Raw genomic sequence first — 14,745 nt, 5'->3', positions numbered from 1 at the left:
GAGAAGGACCACCCAATTTTACACCCTCCCCAGGTCCTGGATGTAGGGCATGCTCCGAGATTCCTGCTCAAGTGGTTTTGATAGTTCACCAGTTATGAATTGCTGCCACTCTCTCCACTCCAAGCACGATGAGGTCTTTGAAGAATCCACTGATTAACATAGTCCATCATAGAGTCTCTGTTTGTCCCGTATGCCGCTGCCAACATATAGCTGAGGCAGTCGATTGACTTGTTCTGTCTTCTGTCTTTTCTTGGTTAGGGTTCAGAGTCCAGCATTTCGATTGGGGAGATCTCCAAAGAAACTTTGTCTGAGGTGTTCTCAGACCAGATTCTTGTATGTACTAGCAAGTACAGGGCCTGGCACAGTCCATCACCCTGATCAGCTGGTGGTTGCACTTGCTGGGTTGGTTCTGTTTTCAGCCCCGACTTCCACTGGAAGCAATGGGTGTTGCAGTCTAGCCTGGTTCTGCCCAGCACATGCTCAGCCCTCACATTAACCAGTGGGAGCTGCAGCCTAGTTGGCGCCACCCACAATAATTCGCACCAGGCCCATCCCCTACCCTGGTTTGCCAATATGTGTAGTAGTAGTCCAGTCTGTCCCATGCCCCATTCGGCTCTCGTACATGTCAATGGGTCCATGAGCCAGCCCTACTCTTTTCACCTCCTGTCCTAGCAGGAACAGCGGCTTTTCCTGATGGGCCTTCAACCCAAACTGGTCCTTGCTGTTGGATGTTTCAGCCCAGCCATGGCTCGTCCATACCCACATATGGCTCATACATGGCTCAGTAGGGGTTGAGACTTTGCCTAGTCCATCCCACATCTACCCTGGTCCTCCAGGACACCAGATGGTGCTAGAGTCTGACCCGGCTCAGTGCTTCCAATCCCGGTCCACACTTATGCCAAGGGAGGCTACAACCATTTCCTGATCAGAACACAGCCCCCATTCCAGCCCACGCACCCCTTGGTGGGAACCTCAACCCAGGTAGGGTTATCCCCTTAGCTCCCCAACTGGGCCTGTTCCCAGCCGTAGATCACGTGTCTGCCAGTGGTTGCTCTGACTCAGCTTGGCTCAGCCCCTCACCTGTCACAACCTCTGCCTTAGACACTGTGGCTTAGCGTTCCTGGTTCATGCAGACCAGTAGGTGCAAGAACCTAGCTCGGCATGACCTGTGCTCCATCCTGATCTCTAGTTTCTCTTGTAAGCTAAAGTTTGCTCAGTCCTTCCCGGTCCACCTTGTTCCATTACCAATTTACACATTACCCAGCTGTTGGAGCTACTTTGCCCAGCTTGTTGGACCCCCAGGTTGGACCACATGTTCACCTGCAGGAGCTATGACTCGCCAAGGGAGTTTCCCGAGTTCCTCCACTTAATCCACTCCCAGACCCAGTTCTCATACATGCTATTGGGTTTAGGCCAGGTTCCGGTGAAGTCTGGCCTTTCATTTGGCCTTGTATGAGCTGGGTTGCAGCCCAGCCCACTCCAAACCCTATTCAGGATGCACATTTGGGTGCTGCTGCCTCGACCAGTCCAGAATGTTATCCGTTCCTTTACCTGTGATTGATGGCAGGCTCCTTGGTCACACCTAGCTTAGTCCATCACTACCCCAACCCTCGAGCTAACCAATGGGGCTAGAATTTCCACAGGGTTTGGCCCACACATCCCTCACAGAATCTACCCCCAGATATGGTTCTCTAGTGCTAGTTCATGTGATGGCCCTGCTTAATGTGACCCTTCTCCTGATCCATCATCATGTCAGGTAACAGGATATGATTCTGCTGGACAAGCCCCAAGCCATAGCGTTTGCATGGACTGGTATTTGGTGGTCAGCATTGTTAAGTGATTACAAATTTTTCAAAGGAAGATTTACTGTCATTGGGAATCTTTATGATTGATTCACGTCCTAGAAGCTCAGTGGGTTCAACCTGGATCTACCTAAGCAGCGATTCAAAGAACCAAAACCCAAGCGCTGCCCAGCCAGCAGCCAGCAGGCATAGCCTGGCACCAAATGATGTGCTGGCCGCCCAGGACAGCTCACCACGTGCACGTGGTGGCTGGCATCTGGGATCCAGGCATGAGACGCCCCCTCCTGAGACCCACCAGCAGCCAGGAGGCTGCTGGAAGTTTAAACTCCCAGGCCCAAGGTCGCACCCCTCCCCAATCCCATTCACTGATTATTCATTTTAAATGCATATTTTAGTAATACATTCACCCAACAAATATGCGTTTCTTTTCTTGGCTGTAAGTCTAATAAAATAGAATAACGACCACAATTCTATACTAACCATGTGTAAAAATTGTCAAAGCCATCATTTATATGATCAAATTAACACTTGAAATTCAGAAACTCATAAAACACAGGTCAAGAAGAAAATTTTTAACAGAGACAACAGGAATTCAGTCAGAAGAATCTGGTAAGTGAACAAGCTGCCACAAACCTACTGGAATCAGTTGTGATTCAGATGTTAAACTAGTCTTCAGATGGCAAAGTGTCCCTATTACAGAGGAAAGAACATATTCTGTGAAGCCATGTAGGCTGGGATTCCCATCTGAGGCACCGTGTTTGCTGGGCATTGGGCCATGCCATCAAACATCTCTCAGCCTATCTTCTCAACCTTATGAAGGTAGCCCTTCCTGGGGATAGGAAGCATTTAACTAAAAAAAAGTAGGGGAAAGTGCCTTAACTACTATGAAAGTGCTGGAAAACATGAAAGAAGAAGAGGAGGAGAAAGACGCAAAGACAGTAGCTAAAACTGTACAAAAACCTAACAGATGCTTCCTAAAACAGAAACCCAAATGGCACTAAATATGCAAAGATGTTTGTCCTCATTAGTAATCAGTAAAATGCCAACTAAATAATACCACTTCTCAAGATTGTTTGAGAATTAACTAAGCAGATATTTCAAGTGCCTCCCAAAGTCCTAACACACAGCCAGTGTAACAGCCATAAATCTATCACCCCAATGAATGCAAGACCCTCTCCGGATACCTGCACTGTAAGGCAAAAGTACCCAAATGCGAAGCAATTCTCCAACTTCTAAATACATCCCAGTGACCTGAATTTACACTGTATAACAAATCCACTTACACAAAATTTAGGCTACTCTCCAGTGACCATATAAAAACCATTCCATAAGCAATTGTAAAATATATACATATTTATTTGAAAGGCAAAACTTTAAAAGGAGAGGCAGAGACAGAGTCTCCAGCTGCTGGCTCCCAAAGGGTTGCAGTGATGGGTGTCAGATGACAGGCTGAGACCAGAAGCCAGGAAATCCACCTGAATCGCCCACATGGGTGGCAGGGGTCCAGGTACCTAGGCCACAGTATGCTGTCTCCCAGGAGCATTAGCAGGAGTTGGATTGCCATTGGAGCAGCTAAGACTATAACTCTCACCCATATGGGATGCTAGTTTTACAAGCAGAGGCTTAACCCACAGCACCACAAAGCCAGATGTCCATATTCAATTTTGATGCATTAACCACACTGCTGACTTCCTTTCTTTCTTTTTATGCCATTTTTTAATCCCCTTTACATTCATTTTGCAATTATCATACATGACCTAGACAAGGCACTTTAGGCTTTTTCTGAGAACAAGTAGGATATAAACATTTTAAGACAAGCCTCTGCACGCCTTGGTCTACCACCTAGAAGCCCTTTGCATTTCCCTGAATTCCCTGAGCATGTTGGATCTATGGGTCACACACAAACACACCAAGTTCATCATCCCAGTGAGCTGTTACTTAGAAGGTTCAAAACTCATCACCCTGAGAATTGCACTTGTTCTTTAGAAGGTGTCTTAATTTAGCCTGTTTTAAAAATGTGTCAATAAGGGTTGTTTTTGCCTTACTAGGAGAAATGACTGCCACATATCTGATCAAGGAGCAACAGTTGTGACACTGATACCTACCAGAGGAGCCTCGGAAGAGTAAGGAGGGGGTGGAGTCTCCACAGCTGGTTCAGGGTCTTCCTGTTCACTTTCACTGTAACATTCTACAACAAAAATGGAAATGCCTAATGCTTTAATGCTGTTATCACTTCTTCCATAATGCATGAGGAAAGGTTTTCCTCCATCTGGTTATTCCGATTTTAATTCAGTTCAGGAAGTATGTATCTAGTGAACAATCTGGTACAAGAAAATGAATTGCAAAGGGTCACCTCAGAGCATCTAATGTGCCGGGAGAGGAACCAACCCTTACTCAGGGAAAACACAATAATCTCTCAAAGGCAGTGTGAGTCATACACAAAAAGAGCATCAAATCAGTAGTGATTAATTTTAATTCTTGGAAGCAATATCAGCCGACACTGGTGGATAACTAAACCACCAACATACAAGAAGGAAGGGAGCCCCAGGAGCACGCTGAGCCAAATGTACAGAGAACTGTACAAGATAAATTAGAAACCCAAGCAGAAGAGGTCATTGAGATCTTATCACGGACCTTAAACACCAAGAGAAACTGATGTCTAGTTTCCTCCCCCAATCATCTATAAATATACAACAGTAACATTTAATGAAAGAGAGGACCTTTCTTGTTCTACCAAGTTCCACTTTTCTACGTGTTATCAAGTTAACTCCTCACTTCCAGTTTCTGAAAGCGTTTTGGAAACAATTTCATCTCAGAGGTCCTGAAAACTTAAGCTTCTCTCTTTTCAGTATTAAAGAGCAAATATTTGATTAAGAACTACACTCCTATTGCATTGTAATCCTGAAAGCCAAACTGAGCTAAAAATATGTCCTGTGCCCCAATCTGACCTTCAGTTTCTGAATACAGTTTTGGGGTAATCAGTCTCAATAACACCTGCTGGAAATGGCGACCTCTCAGAGAGGAAGCAGTAGGATGAAAGCTGTCTACCAGATCATGACAAATTTGTGTCTGTGCGGCAGGACTCAGTCAGCAGGGTAATAAAGCATTTGCGCTGGTGATTGTTGGAGATTATCAGTGAAGCCTACAGCTGCTCCAGTGTGGGTGAAGTGTGAAATCGGAAAATCAGCCGGAGCTGGCATTGGAGGCTCTTCTCCATGTCGGGGTTGTGTGAATGTCTGTCTCTACATATTTTCAGATCATTTTAAATGTCAAAATATGTTTCATTGGGATCAGACTACACATAGGATTTGACAACTTTTTTTTTCATACAGTTCTAATATTCATGCTAAAGTCTCAGAAATTTAAATTAGGCATACCTTCGTCCTTTGTGGTAGACTCTCGATGGATTACAGCTAATCCAAGTTTGCTTAACCACCTACAATTCAAATAGAAAGTAAGTGCATGACAAACAATATTGGCCCCTACCTAGTCAACTTCCCTGTAAAACCTGAAGGAAGGTCTTATGCAAAAACTTGCAATGAAATTATGTCATAAATATGTCTGTTCGAACATTTCCAGAAACATTTTTTTCTGGCAGCAAAATATAGGGTCTCTACTTTTGTAAGGTCCTCCTTACTCAACGCAACCTTCATGACTGAGATGGCACTACTCAGGTGGTTAGTGGAAGTGCTTAAGTTGCACTCTGAAACATCTGAACAATTTGATCTTCTAGAACTATTCTTTTGAAAATTTAGCAACTGTAAAATCTTTATCATGAAATCTGGTAACGTCACAACTGGATTTACATTGCTACAATTCTCAATTAAACCTGTGCATTTTGAATGCTTTGAAGCACAGATAAGAGGTTAGTTCCACCCAATAGTTCAGTTCCCAAATGTCCACATTGACCAGAGTTGGGCCAGTCTAGGCCACAGGGGCCAGGGGTGGGCCAGTTCAGTTGCCACGGGGGTCAAGGGTGGGTCAGTCCAGTCCACAGCAGCCAGGGATGGGCCAGTCAAGAGCCTGAACTCAATGTGGATTTCGCAAGTGGGGGCCAAGGACCTAAGGACCTGGGCCACGCCTTCTATCTGAGGGTGTGCATTAGCAGGAAACCAGAATCTAATGCAGACCCAGGACTCTGAACAGGATGCGGGCACTCCACGCAGCATTGCATCTGCTCTGTCACGCACCCGACCCTCTGTAATTTTTAATAATCTGAATTTCAGAAAAATAAAGATCTGCTAATTAAAAATATTTTCACTCTAATATAAGGGAAAAAATATGAGTAGAACTTTACAGATATTCCTTAAGTACAGGAATTTTAATTCTTTGAAGAATTTTATGTAAAAGGTGACACTGTCTTGTCATTTATTGATTTGCCATTTTATTTAAAATAAATTTTAATTAAACATCAGTAAGAAAATAAAGCTAGTCTTAAGCAATTTAAACCTTTATAGTAATGCAATTCTTTCTTGTGCAAGGAACACATATTTTTAAAACAGTTTTAAAAGATAAGACATAAGGTATTTCTCAATTCCTAACTATATTATTTTGCATTTGAATGTAAACTATTGTTTTAAAGTGTTGAAAATCTGGGTAATTTGTTTGCCACTCATTTTCCTGTATGTTTTTAAATACTCTGTGTAGTTTATTCTTTTTGGAACATTCAATAGTAGCCAAATCAAAGATGACAAAATAATCATAATTTTGTTATATATACTTACCAATTCATTTTTATTTTCAGTTCTGCCATGCCTAATGAACTATTCAGCAATTTATACTTTTATCAAGATATATATAGTATACAACTGTACATTTCCAAGTCAACAATTGTCAACAATTTAGCAAACCTTATCCACCCATCAACCTGCCAGTTTGCATTATCCATTATTTTTTAACAGAACAAGTCCTCTAATGACAGCTTATGGTCTAGGAACCCAGATCATGGTCTAGGAACCCAAAACTCTTTATCATATCCTCAAAGAATAACAGACAAGAAAAGGAACAGAAAATTGCATACACACACATAATTACAAAATGGCTAATAAACACATTGAAAATATTCTTAGCCTCAATAGCATTTTTAGAAATGCGCATTTAAATACAAGACTGAAAAATTTAAAATGTGACTGGGGTTGGCATTGTAGCACAACAGGTTAAGCTGCAGCCTGCCTTGCAAGTGTCTCATAAAGAAAGACATTGGTTGAGTCCCAGCTGCTCCATTTCCTGCCTAGCTTTCTGCAGATCTGCATGGGAAAACAGTGAAAGGTGACTCAGTGCTCCGACCCCTACCACTCGAATGTGAGACCCTGAGGGAGTTCTTGGGTCATGGCCTCAGCCTGACCCAGCCTGACCCAGCCTGGGCCATTGTAGTCAGTTGAGGAGTCACATGCAGATGAAACATCTTTTTGTCTCTCCCATCCCTCCCTCTCACTCAATAACTTTGGCTTTCAAATAAATAAATACATCTTCAAAATATTAATTTCTGGTGCCAACAGGAAATAGAAAAAATGCTTGTTGCATTGAACATGAAAATAAGTATAATCATTTTTGCTATTTAGTTTCATACTGTTATAAAAACCTAAATGTCTGTTCCTTTTACCCAGCAACTAAAATTTAAGATAACTGTTCTTTAAAAATATCTTCATGTACACAAATACATGTGTACCATGTCAACAGCCAACAGCTTGGAAATGACAGAATAAAAAACAAAAAAAATTGTTTAAGTAAATGGATTAGTAAGGTTTGACATTGGTTCTACTAAAGCTATTGAAAAGGCTCAGATGGGGGGACAGCTTGTAACGATGTACAAAAATTTTTAGCAAACTACTTGTTCACTGAAAATGCTAAATATATAACACTTTACCCAATGTACTTTAAGAACTACATAGTTGTGTACGTGCATGAATTGGTTTCATTGGAAAGTCTCATGAAGGATACGCATTATACTGTTAAAAGCAGTCAATCCTACAAGATGTTGACTGGAAAATGTAGGGCTGAAGTATGGACAGTCTTTCCTGGCTCGGCGGGCATACTAGTCCTCCACCTGCAACACCAGCTTTCTGTACGGATGCCAGTTCAAGACCTGGTTACTCCCCTTCAAATCCATCTCCCTGCCTATGGCCTAGAAAAACAGACAATGCTGGCCCAGGTCCTTGGACTCCTGCACTCAAGTGGGAGACATGGAAGAAGCTCCAGGTTCCAGATTGGCTTAGTGTGAACCAGAGGATGGGAAATATTTCTTTTTCTTCTCTCTCTCTCTCTCCATCTCTCCATCTCTTTCTTTCTCTCTCCATCTCTTGTTCTTACTCTCTCTCTCTCACACACACACACATATACATGTACACACTTTCTCCTTTTCTATGCATCTGCCTGTCACATAAAAATGAAAAAATTATTTAAAAAATATTGTTTGCTACTCTCACTTTATTCAGTTTTCTTACAAGAATATGTTTCCTGTATTATCTAAGTCAAAAAAGCATTTAAAGGAACATTTAGAAATTGATTTTAAAACTATACATTTAAAATATTTCATTTAAAAATACCAGTTTTTAGCTTTCACCTACTTTCATCATCAATAAGCCAAAAACCTCTGTAAAAAGTATCTCAGAGTGAAATGGGCAAAATTCCCAAAAACAAGATGTGTATCAAAAAACTGGAATTAAGAATGTCTGAAACAAGAGCAATTAATTCTTACATATATTTTCCACACAGAGAGAACTGGAAAAATGGAAAAATACTCACAATAATGGAGGTTCCTCTCACCGCTTATCCATATTATTATTATCATCATTATCATCATCATTGTCATTATTATTATTTTGGCCAGCATTACTTAGCTGCTGTGAAAACAGTGTTTGCTCAAACTCCTGCTTAAATACTTTCCTTCTAGGACTCACTCTTTTGCTAATCCTTGCTTGTTTAAGCATTGTGACAACAGGAAAACTTCTATTTGTGGCTAAGTACATGGATGCACCATTGGACTTACATTTTTAGAGGAGAAGATGACAGATGTTTCCTGGGCGTTTGTTGTATTATTAACCTGATCTAAATGTTTGTGTGTTGGAGAGGCACAAGTATTAACACATAAATGTACAAAATAAGAGCATTCTTCCTACAAAAAAAGTCTGAGAGAGGCAGCTAGAACTACCAGACTTTGTTTCGAAACTTTCATTACCATTAATTATTTATCCCTGCATTTAAAAAAAAGTGTGTGTGTGTGTGTGTGTGTGTGTGTAAGAGAGAAAGAGAGAGAGCTCCCATCAGCTCTCATCTGCTGGTTCTCATTCACAATGACCATAATGTCCAGGCATGGACCAGGGTCAGACTGAAATCAAAGATGCAAAGCAGAAACTTATTCCGGGACTCCCGTGGGGGTGGCAGGGAACCAGTTCCTTATGCCACCTCCTGCTGTTTCTAAGGCTTCACATGAGAAGGAAGCTAAAGCCAGCAGCCAGAGGCAAGTGTCAAGCCCATCACTCCCTGCCTCCCTGACACAGGGCAATTCAAGGAATTCACAGATGTGTCATTGACTGCTATGGCAAGCCACAGCAGTAAGACAGGAAGAGCTTCAGGTGTTACTGCAAAATATATGTCTAACTTTCATCTGCATAATGGGAAGAAGAAGAGAAAAGTCAGCTTGACAGCCTACAGAATCCTGCCATACTGGCTATTAGAAAAATCAACTTCACAATAATAAATTTCACAAATGGTAATATAATTGTATGAAGTTACGGTATATTCAGGCACATAGACATCGAGCTATTTGTCTGTAAGGGACACTGTAGGAAACTTTCAAGTATGAAGATCACCAAGATATTTTAAACAATGGAGGTGAAGAGACCTTAAGTTCAAATTTATGTCACAGGATGAAGTGGGTGTGTCATACCTACAGCAAATACCCAGGTCTCTGTGACATTAGAAAATGTTTTATGTTCTCAAGGGAGAACATAAAAAATCTGCAAACAAAACTTGGGGAGGTGGGGGCAGGGGCAACAGGGGGCTCTGTAACTCCAGCTGTGAGGGGAGATCAAATCCAGCTGAGATTTTAAAGATTCAGGGGCTCTCACACTTTCACTGGTATAGAAACGTACTTTACTATGTGGCTGGAGCATTCACTAGGTAACAAAACACTTGGAAGCCATTTACTGCCCGGGAATGACACTGTTACTCTTCCCTTCTGAAGAGAGGAGAACTACTTTGAAATCATGTCCCTGGGTAGACAGGGAGGAGGCGGTGGGGCTGGGAACACGGCTCGGGGTGGGGTATAAAGTGCAGAAGACACAGGGGCATCAGGAGACAGACACAACTGTTTCATCACCATGGCAAACCAGGAGGGACCAACTGGGCTTCTCTGACACTCATCATCACAGGACTCCAGGGACTGTCCTCAGCCTTACACTTCCTGCACATCACCTGTGTGACAAGGGCTTGCTCACTACCTGCATCCGATGACCAGCGCAACCGAACTACAACTCTGTGAACATTTCCAGTCCTCTCCTTTGCTGCATTTGCTCCAACTGTTCTCAACTGCTGCAGAAAACTAAGGGAACATGGTAACATCAGCAACAGCATACAGACACTCTTTGTCAAGGGGCATTTTGTAGAAGACTAAGTTATCAACCCCCTGCTTTGTTGTGTCTAACATAGTGCTTAAAAACCTTCTGTGGTAAAAATCCACTCTGTCCTGGCCAGGCCAGGTGTGTGCTGAGCAGGTGAGTTTAGGGAACAGATGAGAACACTTCTAGTCAAAGGATATACTGTAGGAAGTGTGTGTGTGTGTGTGTGTGTGTGTGTGTGTGTGTGTGTGTGTGTATGTTTGGCAAAAGACAATGGTTTCTTTTTAAGCTGCCAGAGCAAGAGACCAAAGAAAAATTATGTAGGGCTGACAGGTAGGCAAATCATCATGTATAAATAAAATAGATTAACCCATAGGTTTATGGCTACATGAGTTTTGCCTTCACTATGAATATTGCCCAACATCCGCTGCAACGGAACAAGAGTAGGTACTCCACAGCATTTTAACTGTTATGTGATGATAATAATAGAAGCTCATGGAAGTGGGCTCGTGTTAAAAAGATGGCCTTCTGATGCTCTGGGGAGCACCCAGCTTCGGCCTTATTCAGGCAAACCTCGACAAGAACAGTCCCCTGATTCAAACACAGCAAACAAATAATTAAAGGGATATAAATTTTAAATGCTCTCTCAACAAGGACAATGTCACGAAATATTCAGGATGAGATGTGAAGAGATGATAAGCACATAGCCCATGTTAAGCGCTACAGAGAACTTTTGCATGGATAGTTCTGAAAGCTACAGGATCGGGGCAAAACAGCGCTTTTCATTGTGATGCTGATTCTAACACTGTCTGATGACTTCTCTCTACTCTGCTCAACTTCAAAGAACCGTGCAATAACTATCTCGAGTCATATCACCCTCTAAAGTGGTGCCAACTATAGGACAAGAAAACAAGAAGACTTCAGCTGCTAAATATTTTACTCATTCAAATAAAGGAAACAACAATTGATAAGAATAAATGTTCATAATATTAACACCTGGCTAAGGTAAATCTATTCCCCCCAAAGAATTAAATTTATCAATTTCTTCTACTTACATGTTCATTTCCTGCAAATTCTCAGCCGCAAAGTAAAAGGTCTTGATCTGTGGATGGCTGATTCTAAAAGCACTTAAAAGGAAAAAAACACCAACACGAGAGAAATCAGTATTGAATCTGAAAAAAGTGAGTCAAACATCAACACTTCAAATTCATTTCCTTTCTTTGTAAATTTATGAAACAATGAATTTAGCCACATTAAATACCTATTGCTTGGTGTGATTTCCTATGTGGAGCTCAGTGTCAATTTATCCTGTCAGAACATCCAAAGCAGGACTGAGCTAAATCCAGTCAATAAATTTCATTGAAAACAGGGAAACACCACTTTATTTTCACTTATAAATTGCATTAAATTAAAATTCAGAATGGTTGAAGTGTCACTGCAGAAAACTGAACTCAGCTCCTTCACACAAGTATTCAAGCTCCATTCACTATAGGAAGAATTCTGTCTGTATGAGTGTATTAAAAAACGAAGCTTCTACACTTTGACAGCACATCAAAAACTTTATCCAAGGCACCCACATAAGACAGATTATAGCTTAAAGGAGAAGTATAAAGCATTGAAGATAACAAATGACAAGTTCTTATACTTTACCATTTAGAACAAAAGCCCTAAAGTAGCAGCCAAATCTTGTAAGCATCTGATTCTAAACCACAAGAATTAATACACCCATACATCTCGGCACATTCAACTACCCCAGAGGGACATAGACTAAAAGCTGGCTCCAATTTGTTAGTTTTCTTGAGGAGAATAATCAGTTGCTGCCACTAGTAACCAAAATCAGAAGGGAAACAGCCCTTCGTACTAAGATTGGAAAAAGTATCAAAAGTAGAAAAAATAAGAACAGTGTGAAAGAGGCTCCCTACACAAAACCCAGTAGGGTGCTCTCCTGCTGGGAGACTAGGTGCCTGGGTCCAGAACCAGCTGCCTAGGGAATATGGGCAGCTCACAGTCCGGGCTCTTTCCTTGTCAGCAGTGCAAAAACCATGAATTTGGATCCTGCTAGTTTTCAAACTTTTGTACTGAAATTATTCCTGGATATAACCCCCATGCTTCAGACTCTGAAAAATTCAATCGCAATCGAGTTATTAGCAATCCCATAAACTACGAAAAATTGGTCTTGAAGTCAATTCAGAAACTCTGGTGAGTCCTATATACCTGCCCTCTGTACAAAGTCAAACCCTGGACATCTGACCTCCTGCTGGTCTTGGAAGAAAGCAGGACTTTGCCTCTCACATCATTCCATGCCTGTGTTTCATGGGATTTCAAAGCCCATCTGTTTCACAAAACAAAATATTAGAAAGCGAGAGGCTAAGTGTTCCTGTGACTGCTTTGATCCATCCTGCTTTGAATTCTCAGGCATTCAGATGTTCCTGCGCTGCCTGCCAGGTCAGCATTGGAAAGGGACAATGCCCAGGCCCAGATCTCTGAGAGGGTTGAGAGGCAACTTACTGCTTTTTCTTGCATTCAGATGCTCTTTCCATGGTGAAATCAGGCAGATTTACAAATCCATCTGCTTTCTCTGCCTGAAACAAACATATTCCACAAACAGGAAGAAATGCATCAATCCTCGGAATTAGTTGATCATAAACAAGAACTAGCGGTGGTACATTAAACCATAGAGAATCAAAAGCTATCTCCCATGACCTAACCCAGATAATTTATCAGAGAAACTAATAATCTCTTCATAATTCTTCCAAAATCGTCATGAGCAGTAACAAGACACGCATTAAGGATGGTTAACATACAACAGACATAGGATCTTCTCCCAGGCACAGCAGTAAGGAACTGAATTGGAAATGGAGCAGCCAGAACATAAACTAGAGGTCACATGCAATGGTGGCATCAAGGTGACAGGTGTACCCACTGCGCTACACCACCGGCCCGATAAGACAGGTGTACCCACTGCGCTACACCACCGGCCCGATAAGAATTTCTTAATCTATATCATATGGACAAATCTTAATCCAACCATAAAGTAGCTAGACAGTTTCTCACAAGCAAAACTACAATCTCCTGTCATCTACACTATAAACAATCCAGATGTCATTGGGAGATGAGTACAAATGGTTTTTGAAGATGTACTGTAAATTTTTAAAAGCTAGATAGCTGTTAAATTATTGCCATGACTGGTGTGGAACTTTGAAATCCCTACAACAGCCCACTCCATTCCTATCCCGCCTTGCCTTTGCTGACAATGCCAGTGACTGCCAGTTGTCCTCTAACTATCCCTTGCTTCTCATTTCTGTTTCTTCTCATTTCTGTTCCTCTTTCAAATATTTTTGTATTATTCTTATTTTCTATGATTCAGTTTTGTGGGTATAGGGATTCCCTTCCCACCTCCTTTTCTTCCCTCCACATTTTCCCACACACACTATTTTCCCTCATAGTATTGTAATAATACTACTACTCTGCCTATAGTAAAAGTCACAAGTTTAACATTCTGCTATTTAAGTGTATCATGGTATTGTAGGTTTAGGCAATAGTAGAAATTCTAGTATGGAACTGTCAAGGTATATTTAATAGTTTCATTAGAAGTCCATTGATTCCAAAGTAGGGATGCATGCTGCGATGTATCTTACCTCCTGTACTATTCTCCATTATGCAATTCATCTGTGAGAGTATATGTATATACTTGTGTGTGTGTATATATATATATGCAACTATATATATGTGTGTATATATATGTATATTTATATTTGTATATATATATTTGTGTATATATATATATATATATATATATAGCTGTAGTGCTAGAATTTTATTTTTAATGGCATATTCCATGGAGTAGATATGCCACAGTTTTTTGTTTATCCATTCCTCTTTCAGCAGACCTTTGGGCTGTTTCCATGGCTCTGTATTGTGGAATGTGCTGCTGTAATAGAGGGATGCAGGTTCCCTTCTCACACGCAGATTTCGCTTCATTTGGATATATTCCCAGAAGTGGGTCAGCTGGGTCATATGATAGGCCAGTTTGCAGTTGTCTGAGCACTCTGCATAGACTTACATAGTGGCTGTATTAGTTTATATTCCCACCTATTCCTAAAATGGAAATGCTCCTTAGTGTTCTGTCTGAATATCCCCTCTCGTTTCATTCCAGTACTCTCTACAGAAAGTATACCCACTTCATGGCTTCACCTGTCATCATTATCCACAGATATCCAAAATCCGTACTTCAAACAGATTCAACCCTGGAGCTTCTCTCCCAGGCCTCCCGCTATCCAACATAGCTATTCACATCAGCACTTCATCGACTTTCCAAGAATGCTAAATCCAAAACCAAAGCCATTGTCTTATCCAGTGACACAGCTGCTCCTCTTTCTCCTGTG

The 14,745-nt window shown here is 41.4% G+C and overlaps 1 protein-coding gene across 2 annotated transcripts in view; it reads right to left on the bottom strand.

Annotated features, from left to right (window-relative positions):
- The window catches only part of IPCEF1 (interaction protein for cytohesin exchange factors 1), a 186,483-nt gene that overhangs the window by 38,322 nt on the left and 133,416 nt on the right, over positions 1–14,745 (bottom strand). For both annotated transcript variants that reach the window (XM_012929879.2, XM_058663308.1), the window contains 4 exons: positions 12,869–12,942; positions 11,416–11,487; positions 5,180–5,238; positions 3,908–3,990 (listed from right to left, as the gene is read on the bottom strand). In XM_012929879.2, the coding sequence (XP_012785333.2) occupies positions 3,908–3,990; positions 5,180–5,238; positions 11,416–11,487; positions 12,869–12,942 (288 nt within the window). The remainder of the gene's footprint in view (positions 1–3,907; positions 3,991–5,179; positions 5,239–11,415; positions 11,488–12,868; positions 12,943–14,745) is intronic.

This window comes from Ochotona princeps, chromosome 1, assembly GCF_030435755.1.
Source record: "Ochotona princeps isolate mOchPri1 chromosome 1, mOchPri1.hap1, whole genome shotgun sequence".
NCBI lineage: Eukaryota > Metazoa > Chordata > Mammalia > Lagomorpha > Ochotonidae > Ochotona > Ochotona princeps.
This window is presented reverse-complemented; position numbering and strand designations above follow the sequence as displayed.